The sequence below is a fragment of the Anastrepha ludens genome, chromosome 2 (assembly GCF_028408465.1).
Source record: "Anastrepha ludens isolate Willacy chromosome 2, idAnaLude1.1, whole genome shotgun sequence".
Classification (NCBI taxonomy): domain Eukaryota; kingdom Metazoa; phylum Arthropoda; class Insecta; order Diptera; family Tephritidae; genus Anastrepha; species Anastrepha ludens.
In genome coordinates this window covers 147,242,350-147,260,850 of record NC_071498.1, presented here as the reverse complement: position 1 = coordinate 147,260,850, position 18,501 = coordinate 147,242,350, and the positions used below count along the sequence as shown (strand labels likewise).

Genomic DNA, 18,501 nt, shown 5'->3' with positions numbered 1-18,501 from the left:
AGAAATATTGTTGAAAATAATTCTTTTATTATAATCTGGTAGATGTTTTATGACTTTTATTTTTTAAATATGAGATTTGGCATATGCCCGCCGCGGCTAAGAGTTACATGGTCCATTTTATTACTCCAATTTTAGACTATTTTTTCCACTAAATCTGGTCGTAAGGCATCAATGGTGGCTTGAATATTCCAAAACATCGATTGTTAAGCGCGCTGTATGGCAAGTTGCCGTTCTCAGCAGTAAAACCATAATTATCGATATAGGGTTATCATGCAGCAAAAACAAAAAAAAAAAAACATCCGTTACAAGAGTGCAAAAGTTTTCAAATTGCTTGAAAGTAAGTATAGCATGCAAAAGTGAAGCATTACGAAAAATAATAGCAAATACAGTCTTGGACAGTAACTAATTCCTTCCAAAAAGTTGCTTGGAGGTTAACTTTCTGATGCTATTGTTTTGGTTCTTCTTACTGCAAAAGCCAACATTTTTTTTTTTCAAAACTTAGCTCTTAGCTTTCACACGCTTTTACTAACGATTTTTCAATTAATTTTACTTTTTGATAATTGCAATCAGACTATGAAAGTTTACCTTTGCGAAGTTGATTGACAAAATAGCGAAAAAGTCTTTTTCAATCCATTTTCACCAAATAACATTTCTAACTGCAAAAAAGTTGAAAACGCATTTTTCTTGTCATGTCTGATCGCACCTTAACAAATGAATGCCCGCTGCAGTAGTAATCAGGTAATCGAGTGGAGCATTCTAAGTGGAATACTTACACGAGCACTCTATATTTCAATAACAGCGAAGTTGTTGTTGTACATACATTCACATACACACCTATTTACATACAATAAAACCCTGTGCTCGTAAATCGCTAGAACACAAAGGCTCTAGATTACTAACGCTTGGTTATAAGTGCTCGCCTATCGCGTCTGAGTGCGCGGCGCAAAAGAAAGGTTTATCGCAGCAGCAGCAGCAGCACCTTCAAAAGCCACGCAATGACACTTGAGCGCAATTTCAATTAACTTCTATAAAATGCATACATACAAACACACATTCATTCACCTCGTCATAAACTGTTGTGCTTCGTCTGTAGTGTTGCTCGCATTTACATTTTATTTCAATTGCATTTTAAAATGTTTTATATTTGTAGTTATTCATCACGTTTTTGTTTTTGATATTTTTTTCACCTTTTTTTGTTACTGTTAGAGGCGTTTGTCTGCATTTATTTAGTTTTTTCGCTTGTTTCAGATGTTTACCGCGGCAATAATTATTTAGAGTAGCTTCGAGTGCCCACTCCTTAGCGCAATCGTAGAAGCAAGTATACATTTTAAGTGGCGTAGTGGTTTTTTTTTTCGAAGTTTTTGAAAATTGTTGTATGTTGCCTCTTTATAATGAAGGAGTTACATGTCAATTGGAGAACATTTAAAAGTCGTTACATGTACATATTATATTTAATTTAGTAGGTAGCTACTACTTGCAACTGCACAGTAATATTAATATATAGAACCTGATATTTACCTACTAAATGAAATATACTTTTTCATGTCTTGCTTTCGAATAAGGGTTTTTTATACAGAACCTTATTAAGTTGAAGTTTTACAAAAAACAGAAATACACGCATACGTAAGTATATGTACATAATGCAAATGTATATGTATGTACATGCAAAGTTGATTTATTGCAGAAGAAGAAGAACTCAAAGTTGATAAAAAATCACTTCGTCACCTGTTCCCATTTGAATTACGAAGCTGATTAATGTTAAACTAACAGTGGAACATGTATATGTTAGCTGCTTAGCAGAGTTTGTTATTCATAGATTTTCTACAGCATCCGCTTTATTTATTTCATTTCATTGCTATTTTAGTAAATCCATGGTTACAGAACCTTTCAGACTAAAATGAAGATAATACTTAAAGATAAGACTTAAAAGTAACTACTTTTCATTACATTTTCGTTTTTATTTATTTAGTCTTTGACATGACTGCTTTAGCTTACACATTAGAGGCATTCAATTTTATTCACTACTCATGTAAATGTTAATAACCTCTCCCATAACAGGGGAATATAAACTAACAGCATAGAGCGTCAGTGGTAGATTTAAAAGCAGATCTCAGAGATGAATAATCCATATTTTAATTTGAGATTTTTTTATGCTCTAAATACTAATTATACTCCAAAATTGTCTGTTCGCACAGGGAGACGAAATACTTGTAGATTGTGAGCGCGAAAAGCTTTGCTTGGTGTATTAAAACAAATCAGCTTGAGAAAATCGGAACTACGGAGTACGTCGTAAACAAGCATGGGAGATATGAGAGCCTCTTTAAAATAATTAACATACACATTTTATTGATAGGAATGCAAAGTGAATGGACTTAATTCTATTACCACCGAGTCAATGATCATGGCAACTACAGATCGGGTTTCATATAATAGAGGCATACTTGAGTTTTGAACGAATTAAAGAGTTCTAGGGAAACTTCCTGGTATACGGATCTTTCAAATGCCTTGAGTAGCAGCATAAAAAAGCTAAATTAATGCAAATCTTAGGAGTGACATAAAATATATGATTATTGCACGTTAAACGTTTAACGAACACAACTGCAAGGTCAACAAAATCGTTTACTGAAATAAGTTGGTGATTAAAGACAAGAAAACTGATAACAAAATCTATTCAATCATTATCTACTCTTACTTTTATTTATGTACGCAGTTTAGTGGCAAGCGGTGACAGTCCTTAATTGACCATTTTAAGATGGCCCAACTGGCCAATGGATTCTAGGACTGGTACCAGAGCCGTTTCTTCCGAGCATGTACTCTATTCTATTCTTATGGAAATACTGCCGATGGTATGATATCTTGCAGCAACATAAGTTATATTGGTAGTCACCTCTATACCTTTCTTCAGCACATGACAAGTGATCCGAGGCAGGCGAACTTTGCTGAAGCCAAGTATGTTAGTATTAGTAGGCTAAAAAATCATATCTAATTATCTGAAATGAAAAGCATATGAGGTGGAGGATGGAGGACTTAGCGGAACGAGTAAATTAGTTAGGTAAAGAAAGCAAAGCTCTCAAAGAAGAAATATGCAAAATTATGCCGGGCTGAATTCCAAAGATTTATCGAAGAGTGTAAGCGAAAATATTTGATATTTAGATGAGTGCAGCAGAACTCTTCACCCCTCACTTCAATATCGAAAGTGTGCTCTAAAAAATTTGACATTCGAGCAACAGTTATCTCTAATATGAAGGTGCTTTATGAGAAGAATGCGAGGCTAGTAGTCAAAACGGAGTTCTCAGCAGAAAATGCAATGTGGGAGGTTTTCACGAGCATTCGTAAGCTTTCGGGCTCGAATAATTCAGTCGAAAATGATCTAAGCAGCGATAGAAGGTTGGAGGAGCAAGTTTTCTCTCACCTTAAACACTCTCTATTAGCAGCAAATCCAAGGCACAAAATGCAAATATTAGGGAACAAAATCAAAACAGACAACGACTGGCTCGAATGGGGCAATGATAGAAAGTTAGTTTGTGGTAAAGATTTAAGTGTTAAAGTTCAAAATAATTTATATGATAACTATCTGGGGAGTTTAGATAACAATTTTAATAGAATTTTAGCGAAAATTAGCGTTAAAAATCCTAGATGAAAAAACTAAGTAGTTTTTATATAAATTCAAAAAATGCTAATGAAAACATAAATGTATGTGGTGTACTCTCTTGTGTTCCCCGATTTCTTGCTCTCTTAAAATTCTCCGATATCTTCTACGTAAGGTAATATAGTACAGAGCTCGGTACAAATTCTTGGTTTGTTCTTTACATATATTATTCCCATTTTAGCATAAGTAATGTTGAAAAAAATTTGAAAATAAAAAAAATAACTATATGCTAAAATAATCTTTTTATTTTCTTATGTTACAGTCGTACGTTCTGTTATTTATTATTATGCCATTGTAATTATTTCAAATTAATATGAAACAAAGAACATAACATCACTATCAGTTAGCGAATCCCCATAAGACTAGGATTTTTTTCACTATTTTCTTGTTTAACTAAAAATTTCTCTGGTGAGCTAGTGAAAAAAAAAAAAAAGTTAATTTAAGTGATTTCAACTAGAACCTCTGATCTCTAAATTGAACTAAAACTCCCAACTCTACAACGTACCGAAGAATAGATCAACAACAAAAGTTTAAAAACAAAAAAGCAATAAATTATAGACAATTAGATATGCATACATAGGTATGTAGGTAGCTGACCAACCGAAAGACTGAACTAGAGCGAGGTACTCGTACGTGGGAGCAGAAGTGGAAGAACGCTATGAACGGACAATGGACGTAAGCCAATAGATTTTAATAGCCTAGTGGATATTATGCTTGACTCAGAAGAGCACTTGCACGCTGCCCGTAATATGGCAAAAATAGTAATCACCAAACTGCGTCGCGTTGAAGAACAGCGCAGACCTTTAGGAAGAGGCAATAGGGCTGCTACCTCTCCCTAGTAATATTTCACTTAACGGTTGTTGCGGTGGAGGGGGAAAGGAGATGGGGTAGGTCAAGTATGATAGACATAAGGTTTGCTCGTTAGGTATGGTGAAAAAAAATTTTTTGAGTGGAACTTTGGATTCTACGTCATTCGTTTTGTGTTTCACAAAATTTAGCTTTAGCTTAGTGAAACACAAAATGAATGACGTCGGCATATATGTTAAATTCGCTCAGAGCTGAATAAAGGTTTGCTAGGTAATACACCTCTAAAAATCTTTTCACCTTGGGGGTAGGTTTTTAGTGGGTTAGTCAAAAGACAAGATGCACGCTGTCGGCTTTCAATGCTTTTTGCCACCTACATAAAAAAAAAACAAAAAACAAAAAAAAAAAAAAACAAAAAAAAAAAATTAAAAACAAGTTTTTTAATTTGTAAAAAGAACCGTATGTAGGTATATATGTTAACGAATTGTATAACATAAAATAAAAAATAAGAGAATACAACTTTTGTTATTTCTGTTCATATCTTAAGTTTGTATTAAACAAAAAAATACACGTTTTTGAAATATTAAGCTTATATATTCTTTATTTAGTTTCATTGTTTTTTTATATTAATGAACTAAAAAAAAAATTTAAGCTTTTCTAAGCTTACATACAGGGTGGCTGATGAAAGCCGCTACCAAACAAAAATTGAATAACTTTTTTTCTTTTTATATTAAGTTATCTGTTCCATTTTTGTTTTAATTTGCAGATTGATCTTTAAAATTTATTAAAATGGATAACTGGGACACGCAAACAAGAATTTGGATAGTCCGCCGCTATCACGCACTGGAGTCCGTAGTTTTGGTACAGAGAGAGTACAGGCGGATGTTTGGCGGCGATCCCCCGAGCAGATGGACCATAATGAGACTGGTGAATAATTTTGCTGAGCAAGGAACAGTCGCAAGAAGGCCTTATCATCGAAACCCACCAGTTCGGACGGAGGAAACGATCGCTGCTGTAGCTGCAGCTATACAAAGCAATCCAAGGGTTTCAACAAGAAGCTTATCTGCTCAACTTGGTGTCAGCCGACAGTCTTTGCAAACAATAATGCACAAAGATTTAGACTTATTTCCCTACAAAATTCAAATGGTTAACAAACTGAATGCAGCAGACTTGCCGATTCGCTTGGAATTTTGCCAGAAGATCCTGCAAATGGTGGAAGAAGACCTAAACATGTTAAACTGCCTTTTCATGTCTGATGAGGCCCATTTCGATTTAAACGGCAATGCGAACAAACAAAATTGTCGAATATGGAGTACTTCTAACCCACAGATACTCCACGAGACGGAATTGCATCCTCTTCGCGTGACAGTGTGGTGTGCGGTTTCTTCACGCTGTATTGTCGGGCCTTATTTTTTTGAAGAAAATGGTCACACCGTTACGGTTACTGGAGACCGTTATTTGAAAATGCTGAAAGAATTTTTCTATCCAGAACTACGCCGAAAGAGAATTCCTTTCAACTCTGTGTGGTTTCAACAAGATGGGGCAACGTCTCACATAGCCCAGACTGTTATGAGAGAGTTGCGACGAAAATTTCCCAATAAACTGATTTCAAGAAACTCCGAATTTCGTTGGCCCCCCAGGTCGCCTGACCTTACTGCACCTGACTTTTTCTTGTGGGGTTTATGTAAACAAGAAGTTTATAAAACAAAGCCAACAAATTTGGATGAACTACAATAAAACAATCCATTCGGGCAACAATTGCGGCTATTCCTGTCGCAACTCTCAAAGCAGCAATGAACAACTTTTTACTAAGATGCCGCACTTGTGTCAACGAGCATGGGGGGGGGCATTTAAATTCAATTATTTTTAAAACTAGTTAAGCTACATTTAATAAAATTTAATTACCTTCAACTTGAAAAAAAAATAAATGAATTCCATGCACTAAAAAAAAAGTTATTTGAGTTTCTTAATGTAGCAAAATTCATCAGCCACCCTGTATTATTGACATAAGGGTTAGGCTAGGTATATCTGGCTGAACTGAATAGATCTCACATAGACCACAAGGGTCTGTAGTGTCTGGGCGAGTTTATTATTTTATATTAATAATTTTTTATTACCAGAAAAATATTATAAAAATTTCATCAGAACAATTTGTTAAAATGTCTTAATGCCTATTTTTAGTTTTATTAATTAACTAGTTTTTTAACTTTTTTTCTAAGACATAGCTTAAATACTTCATAGCTCAAATACTTCAAATCTTTTGGACAAAAGTAGTTCAGAACTTAGAAAGAAAATTAAATCTAAATCTGACTTGCGACATATCAGAAAGGAGGCTTGTGGAATACTAGCATAGTTAAAAGAAGTGCAGCTGTGAGATCGATGAACAAACAGAGATTGTGGAAAAGGTCTTTGAAAAGTACTCGCATATACAAATACCTAGACCACAATATTGGTAACAGCTCTTGCAACGATACGGTTCAAAATCGAAAAATTAAATAAAACAATAAAATCTTTGAAGACCAAATGCGTTCTTATTTACCTCGGAGGCCACACAAATTTTAACTGCTCTCTTTGTACTTTGAAAGAACTAGAAAACATTGCACACTTCTTAGGAAGGTGGCCTATTTTGAAACAAATCAGATATCGGTGCTTGAGGCAGTCCTACTTAGACTAAGATGAAGTTAACAGTAGATTGAATGGCATTGGTTCAGGCGGTTGGAATAGCCTAGTTTAGGTAGGTAAGTAGGGTGGCTGTCGCAACGACACACTTAGACCTTTCGTAGGTCCATTGTGATACCACTGGAGCTTATCCTTAGCTTAGACCTTTCGTAGGTTCATTGTGATACCATTGAAGCTTATCATTAGCCTAGTTTGGTCTGTGCTTTAAAATATAGGCAGTTAATCGTAAACGAATATAGTTAAGCTTTCGCCTTTTTTGGGAACAAATTTGATTTTCAATGTGAATTTAACTGTGTTTTCCCAAAAGATGATCACTTGGCTCATGGTCGTATATTTTTTAATAGATAATTTTTAAGATATTTATGTGTATTTCCACAGTTAAGAAAATAATCGCTCTATACATCTGCATCATAGCTCGTTAGCCTTGGCAGCAATCACTTTTTATACTTGATGTATATTTTTATAAATATTCCAACTAAATTCCATTATAAATAAAAAAATGCTGCATACTTCTAAAACAGTTAGTAAAACTCACACTCACCACAACAAAACGTTTCCAATTCTATGCTCTCCATCATTTTCTTGAAAATATGCTTTTTTCAAAGCACTTCGAAAATGTGAATTAAAAATATTGTACACCGATTCTCTTTTGACTAACACTTTTGTAAATGTTTTCGAGCACACAAACGATTTCGAAATTTCTCAACAAAGCCGTACGAAATTAAATAAATTATTTAAACTTAACTCTAACTTTTTTTCACCACTAAAAAATCTATTTACGGCCAAAACATATGCAGTTTGATTTTTTTTTAATACGATCGATTCACTTCAGCTGTGAAAGATCTCACATTTCGAAAACAACGCGCACAATCTTTGCCAACAACTGAACGCGCAACAGTCCTTCGCTTATCTGTGGCGCACACAACGGCGAAGTTGGCCAATAAACTCGCGGCAATGTGCAGCCCGAACAGACGAAGCGAGCGAGAGAAATTTTCTGTATTTCGCGCTTTTAGCTTAGAATGCTACCAAGTTTAAACGACGCGGCTTAAAGAAACGTACTGAAGTAACGAAGTTCAGCAGCGCACAGCAGACGCCACAACGAAGCAGGAAAACAAAATCAATTGCAATAAAATGGTTAAGGAATAGAAGAAGAAAAAGCATACTTGAAGGCGATAAAAAAGAAAACGTAAACGCATAGTTGTGTCAACAACGGTGGGTAGACTTGAGCGAGTGCGCTTGTTTGTTGCTATTTGTGTGTGTAGTTGCACAGATGTGTATGTGTGTTTATATAGCAAGTGAATGCGTATTTTGTGTATGTGTGTATGTATGTACATTGGTACGTGCCTTTGGCTCAGACCTTTCAGCCGCAAACACACACACACACACCGAGTGAGATATTTACGTACTTTTAAACCTCAAAGCGCCGAATCGAGCGCGTCGATCGTGCGTCAAAACCTGTGCTGTCTATAAATAGGGTGGGTGGTTGTTGTTCGCGCATAGTCCATGACCATTGCCATAAACAAATACGGCACATCACCGCGTTTTTATGAGCCAAAGTTATATGGAAAATTGATGGCACTTTAAATGGTGCCGAGAGTTAATTATTTAACTGCAAAAAGGCGTCACTAGTGGACGCATAGAAACGCCCAAACACTTTTTTCGGCCACTTGACTGCTTGATTGCTTGACTATTCATTTCATTTTGGTGTTGGACACTTTGTGCTTGCAAATACTAAATTGACATTTTGACAGTTAGAATTTGAAGAGAAAATGACAATTGACTGCTACATGCCACATTTGCTCATTTGCACATCGCCGCCAATTTGTCACTTGTCACAGTGAAGGCGAAGCGCATAAGGCGGTATGGCAGATCGTTGGTAAGTAACAGCAAAATTTGCTGCGAAAGGAAGCAGCGCGCAGTTATAGTGGCGACAAGCTGGACAAATAAGCGCACACCACCACCACCGCCGCCAAACTCACGGCGAAGGTACAAAATGTGTTTGCGCAGCTTTTTTGCCAGAGATATGCTCGCACACGCGCACAAACCCGTATGCAGTGGATGCGCTAGTGCAGGTGCGCGTCAGTCCGCGCTGCAACAAACAACTGCAGGACTGGCGCAACAAATGAACAATTGCAGAAATTGCACTTGCATGTGTTTGGGGCCACTCATCTATGGTAGAAGCTACTGGCGCAGGCGCAGGCGCAACCATTGCATTCGGCCATTTATCCATTTGATGCGCCTGTCATAATGACAAATATGTATGCAAAAACATATAGACGCGCTTAAAAATATGCATACGCCTGCCATTTTTATGCTTGTTTTTTATTTTTGTTTTTTATTATTTTTTATTATTAATGCTCTTGCCTTGCTGCTGTTTGATTTAAATGCCAGCATGAAACTAAAGACAAGGGCAACGCGACATTTATTGTTTATGAGCGGCAAGACGCCAACAAGTTGCCGCCGCGGTCGGCCATCTACAATAAATCTGCAGAAGTGCTGAAGAAAATTTGCTTTAACGCAAATCAAAGAAAATAAAATTAAGGAATAACAACTATAAAAAGGCACAGAAAAACAAAAGAAATTAAAACAGAAGAAGCTAAAAAACAAAAACTCGAAAAGGAAGAAAACATATTTTTACGTTGCAAACCGAACGTGATCGCCATACGTTGCGAGCGGCGCACTTAAATATTTTTATTTTTTAATTACTCGTTTTCTCCTCCACAATTGAATTTTTGTACGAAGTGGTAGCTATGCGTTAAGCCGCGCAGAAAAATTAAAATATTTCTAAAGAAATATGAAAAAATATATATGAAAATTTTTGATGGAGTCCCTTTTTTGGGACTGCAGTTAATTGACTGTATGTTTTTATTGCTTGTTGTTTTGGGAGCAATAAGAATTCACGATTGTTTTAGTTTTCAAGGCAAATGCAGAAATGTATGTATGTACAAGTACTAGGTGGTTTAATAAGTTTTGCGGTTCGATGAGAGAGCGCATTGCTACTAGCCTCCATTTTTTTTGTTATGTTGGTACATTCTTCGTAGACTTGAGCCATACTTAAGCGTGCTTTCAATCCCAGCTGCAGAAGCTGTCAGGTGGAGGGGGTGAAAGAAAGTCTTTTCCTCTATTTAAGGGTGAAATTCAAAATAAACAAGAGTGACGTCATACAAATTTTTCTGAAGCGCCATCTTTTTAATGAGTTAGTGCGTTTGAAGTTACATCACCAGCTGACTTCCAGTGAAGAGAACCTCATTAAAGAGGCGAGAAAATACGAGAACCTCCTTTACAACATTGTAACTGGCGATGAAATGTAGTGTTTCCATAATGAACCTGAAACTAAGCGTCGAAGTGCCGAATGGAAGGCCCCAGACGAGCCATCACCCAAAAAATTGCGTTTGGGGAAGTCAAAAATCAAGTCGATACGCATTTGTTTTTACGATTTCAAGGGAATTGTCGACAAGGAGTTCGTGCCCATGGGGCAAACCGTCAATGCAATTTTTTATCTTGTCATTTTCAAGCGTCTGTTGCACCGCATTCGTCACATTCGCCCTGAATACCGCGAAGAAGGAAGATGGCGCTTATTGCTTGAAAATGCACCATCTCATCGATCCACTCTTGTTTGATTTTTTGACTAGAAATCCCATTTTAGCCATCAATCACGCACCGTATTCGCCTGATATGGCTCTCCGTGACTTCTACCTATTCGGAAAATTGCATTTGGTCATGAAAGGAAAATGTTTTGCGTCTGTAGGGGCCATTCAAAGGGCTTGTATCGACATTGTGAACGACATTCCGGGTTCCGGTTATTGACCTAAAACACTCTTTCGAAAAGATTTTAGATCACGCAAAACAGTATATCGAGGCCAGAGGGGACTATTTTGAATAAATAAACTCGAAGTTATCAGAACAAAGCTCGTCTCGTTTCTATTTTAGCTCAGTCTTGTTTATTTTGGACTTTACTTTATATGCGAATGTCCAGGTTTAGCTAGAACAAGACTTTCGGTAAGCCTTTCCTACAGCAAATTAATGAAATCTCAAACAGAGGGATCAAAAAGTTGGTGTTATATTTGGATCTACCGAAATGGATTAAGCAATGGTGTAAAACGGCGCTAGCTGCTAACTAAGATTAAAAAAAAAAAAATAATAATTGGCGCGTACACTTCTGTTAGGTGTTTGGCCGAGCTCCTCCTCCTATTTGTGGTGTGCGTATTGATGTTGTTCCACAAATGGAGGGACCTACAGTTTCAAGCCGACTCCGAACGGCAGATATTTTTATGAGGAGCTTTTTCAAGGCAGAAATACACTCGGAGGTTTGCCATTGCCTGCCGAGGGGCGACCGCTATTAGAAAAATGTTTTTATTAATTTTGCTTTCACCGAGATTCGAACCAACGACCTCTCAGTGAATTCCGAATGGTGATCACGCACCAACCCATTCGGCTACGGCGGCCGCCACTAAGATTATTTGAGGAGAAATACTCAACCACTTCAACTACAAGAACAACAACAACAACACTCTTCATAACACATGGGATGAGAAGTACCGGGCCTAACACATAGACGGCTCAAGTTTTATTCCGTTCAACACTTTTTCAGTTACTACTAACCTTAAAGAGATAGCTGTTAAAATTTCATGGCATTCTATTCATTAGTTCGTGAGTTATTGTGGTAAGAGTGACGCTGCTTTTGTTATTTTCAAAACAATGGAGCAAACAGTATTTCGTTTTTTAATTTTACACTGCATCTTAATGGGAAAAAGAACCGTTTAAGCGAAGTAATAGCTTAAAAATTGTTATGAACACTCCGCTCCATCAGAAACAACAATAAAACGATGATTTGCTGAATTCAAAAGTGGTCGTGCTGCCTTAAAACCCCCAGTGGGTCGAGGAAGATAAACTTCCACTTTGAGACATGCCTGCCGTAGGTAGGTAGGTAGGTATAGTGGTTGTCGGTTGACACACCTAGGCCTGCTGTAGGCCCATTGTGATACCACCAGGGCTGTCCCCTCTCCTCACTCTACATTGTCCTCATTGAACCAACCTGTGGATTTAATTAATATATTTAACAAGACTTGTTATTTTTACATTGGCTACTTCTGCCAAGTTATTCAGGGAACTTTTTCCTAAAATATTGAACCTTCTTCCATCCAGAGCCATGCACCCGCATAGAAAGTGTTCTATAGTCTCTTCTTCTTCAATATCGTTACAGCTTCTACAATAGTCGTTATAGGGCGCTCCCAGCCTACTGGCATGTCTGCCAATCAGACAATGCCCTGTTAGGACCCCGAGTAGATTTCTCATATTTTTCCTGTTTAGTTTTAACAGTCGGTTTGTGCGGCCCATGTTCCATTCCGGCCACGTCATTTTACTAGTTCTACAGGTCAAGGTCTGAGACCACAGCCTGTTGGCAGCACTGATAGTGTGTTTATCTATAAGCATCTTACAAGTTGCTAAGGGTATAGGAATGCCCTCTTTGTCTGGTTGGATCGGTAACGTGGTCCCCAATCTCGCTAATTCATCTGCTTTGCAGTTGCCTTCTATTTCTCTATGACCCGGCACCCAGAGCAGGTTTATATGCCTGCCGTAAGAGGCGACTAAAATCCAGCAGGAAAAGAAGAGGCTTGAATGGAAAGGTCTCATACAATATATCTCGAGAACCTCCAGCGGCAGGTCTGTGAAGGTCATCAGGATCGAGATCAGTAAGATCTTGATTACGGTATAGTAGAAAACATTTCAGATTAGACAGTCTATGGACTGATGATAGAAGTGTTATACGAAAACACCTTAGTACAGGAGGGTAACACCCCACCGAAAAGGCTGATAGGGCAATACTATCATCGCCTCCGTCTCGTTAAAACTCTGGCAAGCCTTCAGATACATTCCTTAAACATCACCATTAAGTTGGTGGTGCAAGCTCAGTTGAGAAATTCTGACTAGTCCTTGTTCTGGCTCTGTACTCTATTGCCTATGAAGCGTAGAGTCAACCCTCGCATGGTCTCCCTGCTTGGATAGAGCAGTGGGCGTCCAAATGAGGTGCTAACACCATAAAAAAAAAAAAAAAAATCCACAAAATCGTTTTGAATGATCGAAAAGTGAAAATTGCTCAGATCTAAGATATTATCGCGTGAGCAAAAATTTAAAATGTATAAAGCACTGATACGACCTGTGCTTACATATGGCTGTGAACTATGGACGCTGAAAGCTTACGAGACAAAACAGCTAATGTGCTTTGAAAGAAGAGTGCTCCGAAAGATCTATGGCCCACTTAGCCTGGCAGATTGCACTTATCGCATTAGGCACAATGCCGAAATGGAAGATTGTTCGCGGATTACTTGCAAACTGACGAAGCAATAAATTCTGAATATTATTGTAACCTGTTAAACGAGCTGAAGGAAAAAACTCGATAAAAAAGACTCAGTTTGTTTTCTTCCTTGAGAGAAAAAAAAAATATTTTTCATCAGGACTATGCAACGTGTCACAAGAGCATTTTATCAATGGCTACAATCCATGAATTAAAGTTCGAATTGTTGGAGCGTCCACCGTATTCACCAGATTTGATCCCGAGCGACTTCCATCTGTTTCTAGACCAACAAAAATGCAAGCGTGGAAGACGTTTTTCTCACTTCAGGGATGGAATTCATAAATTGAAATCTCGTTGGAAAAAGTGTATTGATGCTCAGGGAGATTATAGTGAAGAGAAAAATGTATTTCAAACCGTGAAATTGTGTTTTTCTTGTCGAACCGCAAAACTTATTGAACAACCTAGTATATGCACATACATAACTTCATATACACAAAATAAGCAGTTTTGGCTGCTTCAAAATTGTGTGTTGCAAGTGCACGCCAAATATAAATACGTACAAAGATTATGCTCAGACCTGTATATATAATATATACATATGTATGCTTGTTTATAAATCTGTTTACGATTTGTAAATTCTTTGTATTCGCTCTTTTAATTTATGCCTTCATAACCGCTCGCTCGCATGCATGAATTAATTTACGTAAATTTATTTGCCTAAATTCATATTCGCTGGTTTGTTTCGCTATAAACACCTTCATCTTTTTTTCACAAAGCATCTACAAATGCACATACATACATACGTACGTACAAATGGTACGTGACATGGCTGCACTGAAAAAGGTCAGCGAAGGACTCGTTCGTGCATGAACCTTTAAGTTACGGATATGCAGTTTCCGTGTGCTATGGCTGAGGAAATATGCATGCATTTATGTATGTACTCGTAGGTGCATACATATATGTACATATTTTTGATTATTGCAAACTATATTCACATGCGAGGGCCATTCGAAAAGTACGCGCAAAAATAAAAAACCCCTGAATTAATTTAATATTTAGCTTTTTTTAATAAAAAATAATTACTTCATTTTTTTCCACATAGTCTCCTTTTAGGCTCATACAATTCGTCCAACTCTGTTCTAGTTTGTCGATCCCTTCCGAGTAACAGAATTTGCCTAAGTCTGAAAAATAGCCAATCGTTTCTGCAATCACCTCCTTGTTTGAATAAAATCGTTTTCTCGCCAATCATTTCTTCAAATTGGGGAACAAATAGTAGTCCAAGGGATTCCCGAGAGAGCCAAGTGTGGAGAAGAGGGAAGATGAGCCTATTCCCTATACAGTCGGTCAGTTCCATGTAACTGGAACGACCCAGTTTTATATCCGGCCAAAGACTGCCACTTCAGCAGCAGGGGGAATATATGCATGGGGAATGTTTGTCATATTACAACAACAACAACAACGTTATGGGATGTGAGAAATGAGTAGGAAACGTATTTCCTGTAATTTTGCGTCCACAACTGCAGAAGCGTGAGCTGGTGCGTTGTCATGCATTTTTTGAAAATCACGCTACTTCCGAGAGCCAAACATAAATAAATATACCTATCTGGCAAAAACTTGGTGTGTATTCTTCCTAGAGATGTTACTAATTGAATACAACCTCGATACTCGCCATTAGTGGCAACTCTCTGACTTAGCACGGACTTTTCAAACGACCCTCGCATCCATGTAATGTGAGTCGTTGACCTCCTAGCTTTAGTATAGTTTGTTTTCCGCTACGTTAATTCGCATTGCGCCAATGACTTTTATTATCGTTGATCTCGTCAAAAAAGTTATATGCTTATTAATTAAAATTTTACATTTCCTTCAAGAATTCAAACTGTTTTAATTGGAATTAAAAAAAAAAGTGAAAGTTTGAAGACGCTCAAAACTCTATTTAATTTTTAGTAATTTTTTTCCCTGATGATCTCGCGCTATTTCTATGAATACACATTTTTTATGTGAAGAAAATCCACAAGATCACAAGGGAGAACAATTATCAAAAATTTACGATAATTTTTAGCCACTTTAAACTTGCATTTTATTTAATAATAATAATTTTTTTTTTTAATTCTGATAATTCTAATAAGATAAAGTTAACTCAAGTGAAGCCTGCTGATTATTGCAAGCAATTGGGTTTGGCAAAAGTTAACAAAATGAGTCCCAATAAAAAACTACTTTGATTTCAGTAATGAATAAAGAAAATTTCCCAATTTTTTGAAAGAAAGTTGTTGTAGAATATTCTCATAGTAATTAATAACCACAATATGACAGTAATCTAACACGATTTATGATTTAATGAAACCGAGCAGCAGCCAAGCTACCCATCCTCATAAGCGACACCTTAAAAATGTAAAAAAAAAAGTATTTCCCAGGCTAATATCTCTTAACGGTTTTTATTTCTCTATTTTTGATAATAAGGGCGGCCACCGTAGCCAAATGGGTTTATAAGTGACTTCAAATCGGCCGAGTCCGGATCTACAATTGAACGAGGGTAAAAAACTCCAAATTATAAAAAATAGTTTTTCTGCCATGAAAAGACTTTGCATAAAAACCAATTGCCGAGATGAAACTGTACGTTCCTTCATTTGTGGAATAACACGAAGACGCACAGCATAAATTCGAGGAGAAACTGGGCCAAACATCTAATAGCAAACAGCTAATAATCTTAATTACTTTTATATGGATATTAGAAAAATATATTTCGATTACTTTTACTACATTACGTTGAATTTCAATTTAGATGTGCTAGCGAGGAAAATTCCAACAATTCAAGAAATCTATTTTTCTACTAAAATTTAACCAAAATTTCCAAAAAAAATGCATATGCACCAGCAGTGAAATCTGATAAACAGATGTTGAGTAGTTCTTTGAAATGCATGCCTTGCCTTGCCGCACAATCATACGCCACCCCGTTCACTGCTGCTGGCGTTATTGTAAGGCATTACTGCGTAAGAACAACAAACAAACCCAAGCAAATGCACGGCAATATAAACAGTTACGCATATGTGCACCGGTTCATAAACATTTCATTGAATTGCACGCAATAACAATCACAACAAAAAAAAACTTGTTGCTGTCGTTTCGGTAAATGGGATCTTCTCACTCCATCTCCAGCTATTGCGCTCTCGCAGCAACCCGAAAATGCCTACTCTGCCCGTCATATAAAGAACAGCAAACATAGCCAAATTCGATATTACAATGACGTGCGGTAATTGTATTAAAATTGACGTCTGACCCAAAATCACCTGCAATATTTCAAAACGCATTGGCAGTGCACATCGAGGGGAAATGGTTTTGAAAACCGCGGCCAATGTATTTGCGTGAGTTAGGCCTCCATGAAGGCAAATACGAAATGAGCACGAAGAGAGAGAGCAGTGGAGTAATTATGAGGAGCCATAATGGAAAGTAAAGAAATTATTAATAGTTGTTGTTGTTTGCCTTGTGTGAGCGTGTATGTATGTGTGTGTTTATGCATGCGTTTGCCTAGTGTGCCAAGGAGAAAATACGCGACACCCAATGCAAATTTTGCTTGTTTCTGATATTTGTTAAACTCGAAAGAAACACAAACAACATACATACATGAGTACATAAATACATATGTATGTATGTTTGCAATGCCTGTGTGCGTGTATCTTACGTGCGCCTAATGTGCGTAAGTCGAAATTGGTGCGGAAATGCGCTTTTCACTAGTCAATTTCAGTTATGCACAGATGCGCTAGAAAAATATACAAGCAAAAGTTAGAACACTAAAAAAGCTGCTTCTCTCCCCTTGTAAGTGCTAACATATTTTTGAAGTCTTTTGACGAATATTGACAGCTGTTTTAGGTAATTTCTTAAACGTTTTCAACACTTTGTAGTTGGTTGAAGCTAATTTGCGGTTTATGCACTTGAAAATAAACAAAATACACATATTAAGAACGATAGAAGAAGTGGCGCAAAAAAAGTTGTCGAACAAATTTTACCATTAGTATTCACCACACTTGAAAGCGCACGAAAGCGGGCATTTGAGAATAAGCAGCCGTTTTGCCAATTATGGTATGGCACTTCCTTATCTATACTTACCCCTCCATATGTTGGCGTAGCGGAGCTATAAAAAATTGGCACGCGCCAAACTTTTCTTTGCTCACATCGATACACAGGAACACCATACATACACAAATTGCGGTAAATAGTACCTGCATATGTATGCAGGTACGTGTGCGTTGTGAGGCCACACTTTGGTGGGTACCTGTTTAGAATTTCTATAGTAAAATTGTGCTCGTAAATTCTGTGGTTCGCTTCCGTTGTTCCGCATTGACTTGTCCGTCAATAATTAAAGAGTTATTGTTATTGTTGGCAAAAACGACATGGGCCAAAACAACAAAAAAGTCAACTACTCAGGAACAACAGTAAGCAAAACAAAAACAAGCATTAAAACAATTAAATAAGCAAATACACAACAACAAATGCAAACTAAAATACTGTTTGCCTCATCTGCTTACTTGCACTTACATATGGGCTTACATACATACATACATATGCACATATGCATGTATTTATATTCGCTGTCAGACAGCCGGACTTTTGTATCAGCATTTAATTGTATGGATCGTTGGTGATGTCTTTAAATTATTGATTCGTTGTTGCTCGCCCATTTGTCTTGTTAATGGCAGTCATTCACCGTTCACCGCTGAACAAATAAACGAACGCACCAACCCAACGGCACTACCACCCGCCACAGGCAGTAAATGTAATAGCCAAATAAAAAGTGTTGCCAAACGGTTGTTGCAAGCGGAAATGTGTGACCGATTAGATGGTAATATGACATGAGTAAAATGAAGTATATGAGAGTATTGCAAACGTAAATATGTACATACACACAGCAAGACGCCCCTGATGATATGCATATGAGCACACTCCATTAAAAAAAAACATTAAATAAATAAAAATGAATAAATAAAAAAACCGAAATCTGTACTAATGGAAGCAATCAATGCATATTTAAAAAATTTTCGAATATTTTTTATTAATGAATATATGAGGCTTCTGTTTCAAT

The 18,501-nt window shown here is 37.0% G+C and overlaps 1 protein-coding gene across 3 annotated transcripts in view; it reads right to left on the bottom strand.

Annotated features, from left to right (window-relative positions):
• Window positions 1–18,501, bottom strand: part of LOC128855539 (phosphoinositide 3-kinase adapter protein 1) — a 202,447-nt gene that overhangs the window by 70,179 nt on the left and 113,767 nt on the right. Inside the window, exon 1 of one of the 3 annotated variants that reach the window (XM_054090523.1) lies at window positions 7,674–7,723. The exons of the other annotated variants lie outside the window; for them this stretch is intronic. Within the exon in view, the coding sequence (XP_053946498.1) occupies window positions 7,674–7,710 (37 nt within the window). The 5' untranslated portion in view covers window positions 7,711–7,723. Of the gene's footprint in view, window positions 1–7,673; window positions 7,724–18,501 lie in introns of those variants that run through there. 3 annotated transcript variants of the gene reach the window in all.